The sequence below is a fragment of the Mixophyes fleayi genome, chromosome 7 (assembly GCF_038048845.1).
Source record: "Mixophyes fleayi isolate aMixFle1 chromosome 7, aMixFle1.hap1, whole genome shotgun sequence".
Taxonomy (NCBI): domain Eukaryota; kingdom Metazoa; phylum Chordata; class Amphibia; order Anura; family Limnodynastidae; genus Mixophyes; species Mixophyes fleayi.
In genome coordinates, this window is record NC_134408.1 from 49,582,443 (window position 1) to 49,597,918 (window position 15,476).

At 39.2% G+C, this 15,476-nt stretch overlaps 1 protein-coding gene across 6 annotated transcripts in view; it reads right to left on the reverse strand.

The window, feature by feature from the left end:
- Window positions 1-15,476, reverse strand: part of CLEC16A (C-type lectin domain containing 16A) — a 260,297-nt gene that overhangs the window by 209,406 nt on the left and 35,415 nt on the right. For 5 of the 6 annotated variants that reach the window (XM_075179808.1, XM_075179805.1, XM_075179811.1 and 2 more), the window contains 3 exons: window positions 15,322-15,375; window positions 12,975-13,088; window positions 10,987-11,088 (listed from right to left, as the gene is read on the reverse strand). In XM_075179808.1, coding sequence (XP_075035909.1) covers window positions 10,987-11,088; window positions 12,975-13,088; window positions 15,322-15,375 — 270 coding nt within the window. The remainder of the gene's footprint in view (window positions 1-10,986; window positions 11,089-12,974; window positions 13,089-15,321; window positions 15,376-15,476) is intronic. The other variant, XM_075179807.1, reaches the window with a different exon arrangement.

Genomic DNA, 15,476 nt, shown 5'->3' on the forward strand with positions numbered 1-15,476 from the left:
TTATATCCATTATTATCCCCATTGGACTCTTTTTCTTGTTTATGGATGCTCATGATTCCTATGAACTCCATTATAATATCATTATTGTTCATAGTTATGCACATACGATACCTGTTTTATCTCATCTATATCTACATGTATGGGGGGCATTTTATTATCTAAGTTTACATCTCAAATCAGACATGGTAAGTCATGCCTAATAAGTGAAATGTCAGAGCGTACATCATCAGTTCATGTCTACTGATGAATTCCAGTTGTGGATGACATGGAGGACATCCTTCTGATCAATTATGGAGATTGAAGGGCACCGGTTTTGTGCTTAGAAGACTCCGCTTCTTTCCCTCTGCCAGTTGTACTGCTATGAATTGTAAAGAAAATGCTCCAGGATGGCAACTTTTTTTTTTGTTTGGTTGCCAAGTGGTCTTGGAGTCAACCGCAGAAGTAGAAAATTTTCAGCCAAACGCAGGACTGGAGCTTTTATTATCTAGGTCTATTCACATGCAGCAGCGGGTCACCTTTCATACAAAAAAATTCTTAGCTTTTCACATCATTAATCTGTTCCCATCACACATGCTTAAGTCATATAGTTTACACCTATTGATTAGGGTTTTTGAAATATTTTAGATTCCATTACACAACTACCTTTCCATATAAAATAAATATGAGGTGTAATTACTATATCTAGAGAGAGATTATATATATATATATATATATATATATATATATATATATATATATATATATATATATATATATATATATATATATATATATATATATATATACATATACACACACACACACACACACACACACACACATCAGTTAACCCGTGCATGATACTCATACATTCTAGTCAAATCAAGCTACTTAAGGTGTTAAAAAGGTTCTCGTCATGCATTTGGGGCTAGGCCAGGCCTCCTCAGGGGAAGAGCGTTACTTCCCGACGTAAGCGCCCTTTTTTAACGTGGTTTTGTCCACATGTCACCATCTCATCATTCTTCTCCATCACCTCATCCTTCATCTTCATCGCCACTTCCTTAATCTCCATCGTCTTACTGTTCTAAAACCTCTCGATACACAACGTTTCTGCTAAACACCTTATCGCTGTGCTCAATCAGTCTTCCTTGAAGGGCAGTATTCATAACCTGCACTTTCACATCACTGCTTCTCCATACTCGTGAAAATGCGACATACAATTGTCCATGACCAAACACAGGCTCTGGTAAATAAATACCCACACGGTCAAGAGTTTGAGCCCTCAACTGGTAAATTTAGCCTTTACTACCCCTCCCACGGGGGGAAGGGGGGATGGTGGAAGTTAACTGACTTCACTATTATAATTGTTTTGTCAAATAATGTCAGTATACCAAATTTCAGGTCAATTGGATGAGCCCTTTCTGAGAAAATAGTTTTTTCCACACACACTAACACACGCCGCTAGGCTATATCTCTCTCTCTCTTATCTATCTATATATTTATATCTATATCTATATATCTATATCTATATCTATATCTATATTTCATAAGATGTGGCTTCTTTATATCATATGTATTCATTCACTGAATACATAAATCACATTATTTCACACTTCTAGATTTCACCTTCCACTACTGCATTCATTTCAGACATCATATCAGTTCCTCTTTGCAATCCTAAACTAAATACCACCATCAACAAAATAACTTTTTCTTGCATGATTGCCATTTACTATTGCTTCAATAACATCAATCTAGATTCAAAAGACTTGCGCTGCGGGACTCTGCTTTATGAACCAGCATGTAATTATCCCTCCTTACAAGCTTAAAAAAAAAAAATGAAAGCTTGAAGTGGTTAACGCTTTGTTTTCAAACCATTGTTTAAAAGGGCAGTGATGTACTCCATAGAGGAAACATACCAGATGCGATTGAGCAGCTCTGCATTTGAGGGGGGGCAGGTTGGGTCATTTCCAGGCTCTAGCTATGAGCAGCTAGGCGGATGACATATATGTGTGACTCAACGATCAGTGGGCTTGCAGAGGTGGAGAATTAGCTGATTGAGTAGAATTGACAGGGGCTCTCTAGGGACTCGTACACCAGTAGTTCGGCAGATGGGGTCTACAGCGAGGGTCCAGAAATCACGAATTATCGGGCAATCCCACCAAATGTGGAGGAAGGTACTCTGAGCACCACATAGCCTCCAGCAGCGATCAGATACCAGGGTATAGATATGGTGAAGTCTCTCTGGGACCATATACCATTGTGTGCAGATCTTATAGCAGTTCTCTTGCATGTCAGCATTAATGGAGACCTTAGATGTTCTGGTGCAAATCACAGACCATTTCTTGCTATCCAGGGTGATCCCAAGGTCGCGTTCCCTCACCTCCCCATGGGGTGCAAGCGTTAGATCGGGTGGGGCCGCTATGGAAATTAAATATTCCCCTTATGACCGATGGAGCAAACGCAATTATGTTTGAATGGGGAGAGGGCACAAAGTTTCATTGACAGAGACTGAATAAATCCCTTGATTTCAGTATATTCGAAGTGCATATGGGGGATGGGGGGTGATATTTAGTGTGAATGTTTTCATATGACATAGGGTCAGATTCGCACATAATATGGATGAAACAGTCAAACTTATAAGATTTTCACAGTCTAGCGATGGTGCCGAACTGGCCAGGGTAAAACAAAGGGTGGTTCCATATTGGTGTTAGAAGGGAGTGGTAGGGGGTTGGCCACTTCCCATGTTGATAAAGTGAATAAAATGGATGGGCAGACTAGACCAAGGCAGGCCTATGGATCCTGGGGAGCCAAGGGAGGTAGTGCAAGGGCATGTCTGAAGCCAAGGCATTCTCTATATCAACCCATTTTTGTGACCTGGGTTAATATGCCAAGAGAGGACATGGCTGAGTTGTGTGGCAAGATAGTAGTTGTGGATTAAGGGAAGTCCCAGGCCTCTGGATCCATAAGGCTTCAACAGTAAGGCCTTGCTGAGTTTGGGCTTCCGTCCTCCCCAAATAAAATGATTGCATGAGAATTGTACTGGGAATACCATGAGGGGGTACCTGGACCGGAAGTGTTTGGAATAAATATAAGAGACATGGAATTACGTTCATCTTTACAGCTTGAATTCTCACAGTCCAGAGAATTATTGACGACATATAATGGCTGCCATTTGGATAGATCTTGTTGAAGGCGGGTCACTAGAGGGGAATAGTTAGAGTGGTAGAGCCCGGAGTATTGTTTAGTAATGGTCACTCCCAAGTATCTAATGAATTGCGGCATTGAAATTTAAAGGAAAACTGCAAACTTTCCCGGCTTGCAAGGAAAACATGGAGTGACATGGCCTCAGACTTTGTATCACTGATCTTATACCCCAAAAGAGCCCCAAACCGTCATAACTTAGTCATGAGATTTGGAGAGGGAAATCACAGCATTTGTCAATGACAGTAGCACATTGTCAGTGAACAAGGATATCTTATATTGTTTAGCTCTGAGGCGGACGCAATTTATGTCAGGGTTAAGGCAGATTTTGGCTGCTAGGGATTCGATACAGAGAGCAAAAACTAGAGGAGATAATAGACACCCTTGGCATGTGCCATTGCGTAGTTGAATGTGTCTAGAGAGCTGGCCATAAGTCACTGTGAGGTGGGGTTTGAATAAAGGTGCAAATATCCTGTAGGAAACGGTCTCAGAAGCCACAATCCTCCAAAATAGAGAACACGAATGACCAGCAGACCCTGTCGAACATCTCTGTATCAAAGTTGAGCAGAACCGAGGTGAGTTTTTTTACATTTATGTAGTGAATGAGATCAATCACTTTGCGGGTATTGTCAGCAGTTGCCTATTGGGGATGAACCCCACCTGGTCAGGGTCAATCAGTTCAGCCAGAACTCAGTTCATTCTATTGGCTAGAATTTTGGCGAAAAGCTCAAGGTCAGTTTTGAGAAGTGATATAGGTCAGAAGTTGGAGTATAGAGTGTGCTATTCTTTATTGTTTATTGGTATGACTATTATCGTAGAGAAGGTAGAGTCTGGGTGGAAATTATTGCCTTGCAGTACAGAATTAAAAAGCTGAGTTAGTTTTGGGAATAAGTGCGGCAGCAAAAAAGTTTTGTAGTAGGACCATCAGGGCCCAGAGCCTTGAAAGGCTTCTGGGATCTGAGAGCAAGCTTAACCTCCTCCTCGGGGACGCCCCCGCACAGTGCTGCCACCTTAGTCAAACTTAAACAAGGTATATCACAAGATTTTAAATAAGTGGCAGTATGGAGGCAGTGCGATATTACGGCCCCTAGGGTGGGAAATTGTAAAGCGTCTCGTAGAAAGAGCGAAACGTTTTATTGAGGACCCGAACGTCATAGGACAGAGAGCCCTTTAGATATCATATTAGATTAATCATTTGTGATACCTGTTAGCCTTAAGAATATTGGCCAAGAGGGTATCAGCCTTACAGGGTTTGGAGTGGATATTGGCAGATGCAAGGTAGGACATAGATGAGGGGCAGCAGAGGAGTAGATTGATCCTGGAGGAAGAGTCATCAGAATAAAAAACGTAATCTTTTGCCGGGGGTGCAATGCTCGCCACATGTCAAATATAACTGCCTCAGTCACATATTTGTTGAGTTGAGCTCAAAGTTTGGACGCTTGTAGAGGGCAAGTCAGAGTGGTCTAGAGATTGGGAGAGAAATGTGTTAAAGTCCACTCCCAGTAAAATCTTGCTGATGCGGTGGGTCTGTAACTCATGGAAAAAAATGTGGAAGAAAGAGGAGTAACCTGTGTTTGGTGCGTAAATATTCGCCAATGTAATTGAAAAAGAGCCTACCTTCCCCGCGGATTAAGTGTTTAAACACCTTACCAGACATTGCCGCTTTAAATTAACATTCATACAGGTCACAATGACGTCAAATTGTAGTGCCAGAAACTTGTCAAGTCGGAATAAGTTGCGGTCAGCAAGCTGGTTCCATCAGTTATCTGCAGTGTCTGTTTTCAGTTAAGTCTGTTTATATTTAAATCGGTTTTTTTCTCAATTCGGATTTTATTTGTAGGTCACCTCGGTGTCGGATTTGTGGTAATCGTTTTAACGATTACCATCGGGAAAAGTAACAACATATATAAAAGGCATGTCGAGACATTGCTTAAGTGGGTATCAAACATGGTTATATGTGCATCGCCCATGGTCCCAAGAGAGAGAACCAGCACAGTGGTAGATAAATCATGAGATGGCAACGTTGGGCTCAGGGTGACGCACACAGAAACATCTCCGTGTATGGAACATAAAAGGCATATTAAATTTGTAGATCAAAGGTCATCCTGAGGAAAGAAACAACAATAGACATCAACACTTCAAAAACACATTGTTTGGGATGGTGGGCTATGTGGGCCCATTCGATGAGTACCGGGGAGACAGAGAGGGAGGACACCATGTGTACAAAGAGGTGCAACAGGCACGGTGTGGTATCTCAGGACATTGTGTGACAAATGGGGTCTGAGGGCAAGTGGGCTACTTTAGAGCAAGTGCCAGGTTTGTTTTTAATGTAGTGGAATTCTGGAGCAGGTTGGTGCGTTTTGGGAAAGAGTGTTGGGTGTTTAAGTTGTTTTGGAACGGTTTTTAATTCTTGATATTAAGGGTAATGTGCAACCCTTTTTGAGGTTGAAGGGCGGAACTTGAGCATAGTTCTGAAGGTATTCAGGTCCGAGAAGATCTCAAGACACACACAGATTCAAATGGAAACGTAACTACACTCTGCCTAAACGTTACTTGCTATATGTTAACAGAACAGACTGCAGTATAAGCACAAGCATATGTGCAATATAAGGTCATATCAAAACAAAAAAAAAAAAATTATGTTCAAAATAAATGAACAACTCTAAACAGCATAATCATTAATAAAACAATGTTATAAAAATGTAACTTTTTTAACCATATTTTACATTAGATACACAAGTCAAAATGTTCTTAAAGCTCATGTGTTAATCAAGTTGGGTCCCTATAATTAACAAACACCAACATTTATGTGTGTGTGTAATATATTATAAATACATACATATCAACACACATTCAGTCAGCCTGGCAGAAATTAGATAGATTGTTCTAAGGTGCCTATCAATGCAGGACACTGTTCTTAATCCGGTTTTGCAATCTGATTTGCTGCCAGGCTACCTGTCACGTAATGGTGACTTCCAGAGTTGCCCTATTGAGTCCAGACAGATCTCACCTTTCAGGATAAATAACCAGGCAAAAAAAAAATTAGCAAAACAGTGGGAAAATCCAGCCATGGTAGACAAAACATTGCCTGCACTGTGGTAACACAAGTTGTGTGTTCCAGTAGAGATAAGAAATTAGTCAATAAATGAAAAAAAAAACAACACTAGCTGACAAAAGTGGTGAAAGAAGTCAAAGACGGATTCCTGATATTAGGTGAAAAAACTTCAACTTGAAACTGGACCTGTCTATGGATAACTCTTCCATTTCTTACTGTCTCTCTCTTATCACACAAAAGCAATTAAAAAACGGATGTACCATGACCAAAGATATCTGGATAATCACTAATCCCTCTGTGAACTGTAACAAAAAATCCTTTTTTTAATCTACACCACTTTATCCACCAATTTGATAGGGCCAATACCATGCACCAGTCTCCGTTCAGAGACCTATTTCATTTAGTATACCACCAATACTGAAATCCTACATGATTCCACATAACTAGATACACACTCATGCTTTATCATAATAGAGCATTATTTCTCAGTGAACATGTTTCCTAAAATATCTACTCCTATCCTATGGAAGGCATATAAATGTGTGATGCGTTTCAGCAGATGGAGTTGGGGATTTATGGGCAGCACAGTGACTTAGTGGTTAGCACTTCTGCCTAAGAGCACTGAGGTCATGAGCTTGATTCCTGACCATGGCCTTATCTGTGTGTAGTTTGTATGTTCTCCCTGTGTTAGCGTAGGTTTCTTCCAGGTGCTCCAGTTTACTCCCACAGTCCAAAAACATACTAGTAGATTAATTGGTTGCTATTAAATTGACCTTAGTCTCTCTCGGTCTGTGTGTACGTGTATGTATATGTTAGGGAATTTAGACTGTAAGCTCCAATAGGGCAGGGACTGATGTGAACTCTCTGTACAGAGCAGCAGAATTAGTGGAGCTATTTAAATAGCTGATGATGTGTGGCAACCTATCCAGCATGGTGCTCATTTGAAGAGGAAAGCTGAAGCCTTACAAAATGTGCTGCTGTCACTGTGAGCTCATTTTTAGATTCCAGGGGTACACAATACAACAAAGCTCATTTGCCAGCCAATCTCTGTGTAAAGGTGCTATTTTGGTTTCCTGTAAGGAGGATGATTTTGTCCCTGAGATTACAGAGTTCCTAGAGGAATATGGTTTGCTACATGAGTTCAGATGCAAAAAAGAACAGGAATGGAGTTCTCTGCACCAGTAACCAGACCATCTTCCTACTCTATATGGATCTCAAGTCATTTGCAAACATTTTTCCAACAGACTTCTCAAAACCAAAAAACAGGGTGTGGGGCCCCCACACATAAAAAGGTTCTGTTGACCAGACCAGTGGACCAGTTCCAAAAAAAACTGTGGGCCTCCATTGAACAGTCTTTTGTGAAAGTGAACTTAAAAGGGTCTCGCATAGTTGCCAAGAATCACATATTACTTAATTAAAAAAACATGGAACTCATAAAATGCAACATTTAACAAGCAATCTTTATTCTCACTACATTCCCCCATTTACACTATTGCAAGATAATCTTTCTTTCTCAAATCTCTTTGATACTGATTTGACAACCCATGGTTTGCATTAAAAATTAAAAACCTTAAAAACAAAAAAAAACACACAGACATTTGGAATACGAAGATTAATTTTCAGGCCAAAAGACTTTAAATTAGTCATTTAAGTAACCTTCTGAAATGTAAATTGGTGTTCTGGGGTTTTGCTTTCTTTAGGTTTTCACACAATGTCCTTTCTTCATATCCTCTCCACAGTTTTGGTTTGAACCTTTGCAAGGTCTGCTAGCAACTCTAAGTAGTACCAGTAATTTTACATCTTACGGGAAGGAGAAAGTAGGTTACAAGATCGACAAATTCTGGGCAGGTACAACCAAACCACATCACTATTGTACAGGAAGCAGATGGGAACCTTTCTCACCCAACAGGAAGAAGAAAACGTCTACGGAGACTGCTATGAAATAAGATTCATGCTCTGGTTCATGCACTAGCATTCCCCCCCCCCCCCCCCCCAAAAAAAACAAAAATTGAGTGGTCATCTTTTGAGGGCAAAGTTTCAAAACGATGATGGAGTACACATGACAGAGCATTAAGCACTAACCTCACAGATTTGCTGGACTGTTCACTTGATAAATAAAATGCAGCGGTACATAATAAGCACCAGATTTCCAGGAAGCATGCAATGTCATTTTTGCTATTCTCAGAAGTCTTTACCACAAGGTAAAACTTTAATTTTATCTGATCAGTGGCAATTCATTCTCTGTGAGCTTTTAAGAGAAGTTTATCTCTCTCAAGCATGGAAGGGAGGAATAACAAGAGATCTAATTTATAAGAAGTACAAAAAATGCATGAAAAGAAATAATGAAAGAAACACACAAACTGCCAGAAAAGCATACACGATCGGTGCAGTCTATTCCAGTGTTGTTACACACGTTTTAAGATTCACTTGTGATAATTTACATGCCTAGTTCTGTACACAGATGTGAATGCATTTGCAACCACATTAGAAATCTATTTGAATATTCAACAATTGTGATTCCTTTGATACACAATTCATTACTCAAAACATATTAATCCAAAGGGGTATTGCAGTGGGAATTTACCTAAACACTGTCTCTTCTCTCCAGCTCCAAACTGTTCTTCTCCAGCTCGGCATCACTGGCATTTTAATAGAAAATGTAACACAATCACTGTTGGGAATATCTTTGATACAGAGAATTCCAGAAAACAGTTTGACTAAAAGCCCGGTACAGGTTAAAGTAGACCATTCCTTACACTCACAAGACAAACATATTGTGAAGTGCGCCAATATGCCATAAATTGCAGATTACCGATTCACTATTGGTAGGCGTGTTTTAAAGACACCTAGTAGTAAAACCCTGATTGAGGTACTCACAGCTTGAGACAGAGAACCAAAGAGGAAGTTTCATTCAAACTCAAGATCTGTCTACTTTAAGTCTTCCATCATCAATTGCATATTGAAAAATGGCCTAGTACACACCGCATTCTAGTCTTTTCACCCTTTTACTTCATGAAGCCTTTATCAATCGTTCAGATATTCTAGTTTTAAGTCAACTTACATCAGTGTTCAGAGCATGCAAAGTCACTTCCATCTTTTATGCATGTTTTAAGATGTGTGACAACAGACAGAACACCTTATAGAACTCCATTTACAAGTTTGAAGTGGGCGGGATAGAATTCCCAATTAGATAAAGGGAATTTTAACAGCAACAGGAGATGACCTAACAGCTACTGCAAATATGATTATTAGTGAGGACATGGCTGTATATGACAGTCATGATGTGGGGAGTGGAATGGAGGAAAGCGGGAAGTCACAGTTAGAGTAGGTTCCCAAACAGCACAAAGCAGTGTTGCAAGTCTCCTGTCGAACTGGTATCAAACCTATCTCTGTATGAAATGAAGTTCATACATCCAACTTATTTTATCAAGCAGACAACCATACTGCTCTACATCTATGCAAGCTGCAGGTTGTTCTAGGAAGATGGTTATTTTTTGCGCTAGAAAGGGGGCGATTGAATTAACTGTGAAATGATGTGGGGGGCCTCAGACCCTTGCATGTTATTTCTGCACTTATTTCCAGTTAACAAGGCATTTAAATATTTGTTTATTTTTGCTCACACCTCTATAGAGCTCTTGCTGCATTTTGCATATAATTGTATCTCCCCCTTTTGACGCCACACTTATGAATTTGTAATGTGGTGGGCTGTATTCATTTTAAACACATTGTAGCTGAAAAGGGAAGTTGTGAGTGTTAGGGCACCACTCTCTGGGGGAAAAAAGTGGGGGGGGAAAAAGAGATGGAAAAACAACAAGCAAAGGGACATAAGAAAGCAGGTAAAAGATAAAATGGACAGTTAAAAAATTGTGCATAGTTTGTGTGTAGAGAACATATCTGCATTTATACTGAGCAAGTGTAAAAAGCAAATTTAACTGTAAAATGCATACCCATTTATTTCATACTGGTTTGTAAAAGATATGAGACAGTTAATAATGTCAATTATTAATGTAAATTCCCTGCAGAATTCTATATAAAAATGGTTTTATTTGCGATGCAACCATCTGCATTTAATGTTCACACAAAAGGATAAACGACATATACTTCAGTTCATACATTTCCAAACAGTATTTAGGTAACATGTATTATTAATACGCTGGTATGAAAGGCCTGATTTATATTATATGTGGCCTTGACCCAGAGGGTACACACACCAGAAAAGTGGACAGGATTACATTGGCAGGAGTATGACATATTGGGCACTGCAATAAATGGAACTGGAAGATGCCAACCAAACATAACAGATTTAGCCATATAGATATTTGCTAATGATGTTTACCATGGTTCAATTGTCCTTTCAATGCAGGCACCTAGAGGCTTGCGTTTTGTCTACCCAATTATAAACTAATGAAAATGATGATTTATCAAAACCACAGATTAAATTGTGACAATACTAAAATAGCATCTATACCCCCATTGCAGACCACATTTAGGTCTCGATACATACCATGTTCAAAATAGCTCTCAGGGGTGAGTCTGTAGACCACCCCTGACTAATAAGTGATGCCTGTCCTGAAATGAGATTTGAACTAGTCTGCATAGTCTAAGTTGATCTCCTTAAACTAACAGGAACCTGCACTGTAAAATATCAGTATACACCAATTCCATCTTAGTGGAGAAAGAGGAGAAGATAATTAAAAAGCTATGTATTTAGTGGTTACAGGTAGTAAAAGGTATGAGTGGGATCTCACATTCAGAAGAGATGACCAGAATTTGCCATTAGATGGAAGAGGGACAATCTGTTGGATACTTGGTACCCGCCCAACAATAGCTCCAGTCACCGCATCTCCATGCTGTCAGATAAAGAAATGAATATGGAAGACGCTATACAGATTTGAAAACAGACAGTAAAGGTAAAAAAAAAAAAATATTTATATGTTGACTTTTCATATATGTCTTGTGTGTAGAAGACCAGTCCAATTAAAAAGTGTTGTATTCCAAACCAAATGGATGGTGAATTACATACTCTAAGAGAAAACGACTGGCTATTAAATCATGCTCTTGATAGAGCTTTGATACTGCAGTAGATAGGCAGCATTCCTTTCCACAACAAAAGATGGATCTGAGATGCAGCATTCTCAAACCCTAAGTCAGGCCTGGCCAACCTGTGGCTCTCCAGCTGTTGTAAAACTACAAGTCCCAGCATGCGTTGCCAGAAGATAGCCAGTCAAGAGCTGGCAGGGCATGCTGGGACTTGTAGTTTCACAACACCTGGCCACAGGTTGGCCAAGCCTGCCCAATACAAAAAATGATGTAATCTCGTACTACACTTACCTCAAAAACCTATACAATATGGAAAATTACTTAACAGAATATTTAAGAATAAGTAAATCCCCGATTTCACATTAATATATATGCTCAGTGGCCACTATATTCAGTACAGCTTTCCAGAACTGAATTCTTCATGGCATGGATTCAATAAAATGCTGGAAACATTCCTTAGAGATTCTGGTGTGTTGATATGATCATGGCATCATACACTTGCTGCAGATTTGTCATCTGCACATTCATGTTGTGAAACTCCTATACCACCACATCCCAAAGGTTCTCTATTGGATGAAGATCTGTTGAATGCACAGGCCATTAAAATACATTGAACTGGCTGTGATGTACACGGACCCAGCTTGAGATGAAGTGTGCTTCGTGACATGATGCGTGATCATGCTAGAAGTAGTCATTAGAAGATGGGTGGACTGTGGCCATAAAGGAATGCACGTGGTCAGCAACAATACTCAGGTAGTCTGTGGCATTAAAACAATGCTCAATTTCGGCTGGTATTAGAGGCCCCTTCCTTTAGGGCATAGCTGCATTATACGCCAATACTACAGCCTCAGTCCTAGTAAATGGTTGTACCTCCCCCTCCATCCCAGTTACAAATGGTACAAAACAGGGATGTCCCTTGTGGAACCTCCTATTTACCTTGACCATCAAGCAGGTTGGCCTTCGGGAGCATAAACTTGCTCTTTATGAGGAGGACGTTCTCCTTACACCTAGGAATCCACATGTATCCCTCCATATGCTATAGAGCAGTGTTGGCTAACCTGTGACACTCCAGGTGTTGTGAAACTACAAGTCCCAGCATGCTTAGCCAATATATAGCAGCTTATTGCTGGAAGGGTATGCTGGGACTTGTAGTTTCACAACACCTGGAGTGTCACATGTTAGCAAACACTACTCTAGAGTGAGATCAAGGAATATGGTTGTTTCTCAAATTTCAAGATTAATTTGGATAAGACTGAGGCCCTTGACCTCAACTTCCCCGTCTATGTTTTAAAACATTTAAGAAAAAAAAGTCCTTTAATTTTAAATAGCAACCCCAGAAGATTAAGTACCCAGGAATTTACTGAAAATTTTTGCATTCCTAGTAAATCTAAATACTACACATTATGGAGTAAAAGTTTATTGTCTCTACAAATCCTGTAAAGAACTGTACATACAATTCCTGGATCAGACGTTATTAAAATGAGAGGGAATAAACTAAAACTTATAATGAACACATTCTTTCTGCATACAGCAGAGTCTTCCAGCAGAATTTCAGGAAAATAATGTAGGGATGTTCAGGTGAATGACACAGAGATATACATAACACATGAATCCTATTTAGGTCAGAGTACCATAGTTTATCAAAGATTAAAAGATTTTCACAGTTACTTGAACAAATATTGAGGTTTCTACTTACGGAACTCTGCTGAACATCGTGTTCTGGTTTAGAGGAAAACATTGAGAGGTCACCGTTTAAAATTACATCAGCCAATGAGTTAACCAAAGGTGCGTAATGTATAGTTAAAAAGACCTAGATGGAAACAAAAAGTGAAGAAAAAAAACAAAACAGTTATTAGCATTATAGAGGATGCACAATACAGTTTAAAGCTCTTTTAATGACTTTGCCAGAACAAACTTATATCAATTACGTTTGTCTTTTGACATTAACATTTCAATTTCAGAGTTGTATTAACTTTTTATTTATCATAACTTCAATTAGAAGCGTCCTAATGAAATGATATATGCATTTTTAATAACATGGTGATTCAAATTACACAAGTGGGTGCTTTCATAGATCATCAGAATGCTGGCAGTCCTATTTCTGAGTACTGCAGCAATGATGGAGCGGTTCTGACTGTACTTCAGTGAATACTGGAAGATTAGCTCTCTGATTTCTCCATAGCACTGTTGTGAAATGGCAGCACCAGTTGCAATCAGATTGCATCCAATAGAACTCCCAAAAGCTACGGAGCATAGTCACAACAAGAAAAAGCAGCCATGCTGTACTAAACCTGTTATACCATTAATTTTGATTTTGGAACCAGCAGCATTTCATTGTTTGGCTTGTTGCAAGCTCCAACTCCTCCCTAATGTACCAAGCCCCCCAATCCATCCCAACTATCACTTAGGAAAAATAATATGGACAATGTATTTTGATTCTGCTTGTACAGATACTCTGTACTTGATAATGTGATCCTTGCTATTGTACAAAAAAATAAAAGGACCACAAAACACTGAAGACTTCCTAATATATCCTGTGTCACATATTCAAGTACCTTCCTGCCAAGGACAAAATAAGGACACTGCAGTCAGTTTATTTATTTTATTTCCTTTTCTCGTGAAAGCAATTTTAAAAGGGTTTAGGTTGCAGCGCAGTGCATTATTCAGCGGATCTACTGAAATGTCCTAATTTGCCAGCAAGCATAGCTTCTTCAAAGGTTTATAAGGTCAATGTGTGTAGAAACTTAAATGCTTGTAGGGCGTCAGGACAAAGCACATTTATTTATTTTAAGGCAAAGCTTTGAATGGGATGGACTCCAAATGCTGAAAGCCATTCCAGTAATGCAAGGATCAATAAAGTCCCATGTGTTAAGGGTTAAGGAGCAGGGATGAATAATGAATACATATATACCTGAATTTGGAATCAAGCAGTATATAGTGAATATGGTTATTATTGAAATTGTATGTGTATGTACATATGTATTGAACACGAGGTGGGGGAGCTGTATCTGCTTATCCAGCATTCAAATTGTTACATCTGGCTTTGCATCAATTGCATGCTACAAATAAAAAGGAGATGCTTGGAAACAAAAAAAAAAAAAAAAATCAAGAATATTATCCAACCCTAGCCATTCAGATGTTTTGGGGCACAAGACAGTGTAATCAACTGTGGGGCAGCTAGCCAGTAAAAGTCTCTATTCTCCAGGCATGTACCGCCAAGTATGCTATATGGAGTCTAGTGCAGATGTAGGCAGTAACCCATTACCTGGAGGGATGCGAGGGGGAGAGTTATAGTAACACAAAGATTCTCTGGAAGTGAACAGGTGCAATAAGCTGTCTAGTGACATATTGGAAAGAACATAGCTTATCATCAGAACTGTTTTCTCCCATGAAAGATCTCAAGTAACAATCAGGTAACAATTGTAATTGTTTCATTTTAATTACCATAATTAACCAGTTATCAAATTCTTAAAAGCTGTATTGAGCGTTACTTGGCAAGTTAAGTGATGTTACATGTAATAATATGAATACTTCACTAAGGAAAATGTTTTGTTCTCTTGCATAGATGCAGTACAAGGATAGAGTTGAAGGAAATTATGCATCTGACAAAATCACAGAATAAAACCTTCCAAGCAAAATACCAATGGCACCATATCTCTATCTACAACATATTGACCATTGTTTTGTTCTGCTCTAGAGGCTTCACTTCCATGAAGTCATTTATATAATGGAGACAACTCAGAGTAAAGCTATTACAAAGGTGAATTCATTTAACTCAATAAAGTAAGCAATATCATTGGCCTCAATAGCAATATTTTGTTTGGCTAAAACTAACAAAGCCCTACATAGCCATACCTAGTAGCAGACACAGAAGGCCGCACTACCAGGGTATATGATAATGGGCGAAAACATTATCTAAGCTGGGTCTGCTCACTTATAGCAAACACATTCATTGGCATACTTTCTGTGCAGGGATGGAAGGGCACCATTGTCACAAACACTCCTCTTACTGTTTAATCTCCTATACGCACATCAGAACTTACCTGAGACAACAGATACAGGGAAACTTGAGGAGTTATTCTTGGGCGATCTGTTGGCTAAAGTTAAAAGCCCAGATTAGTACCACTGAAACAATTTCATTTAAAACTAAACATTAAAAAAATAAAAAATGTACAACTTATGAAAAATGCCATTGTGA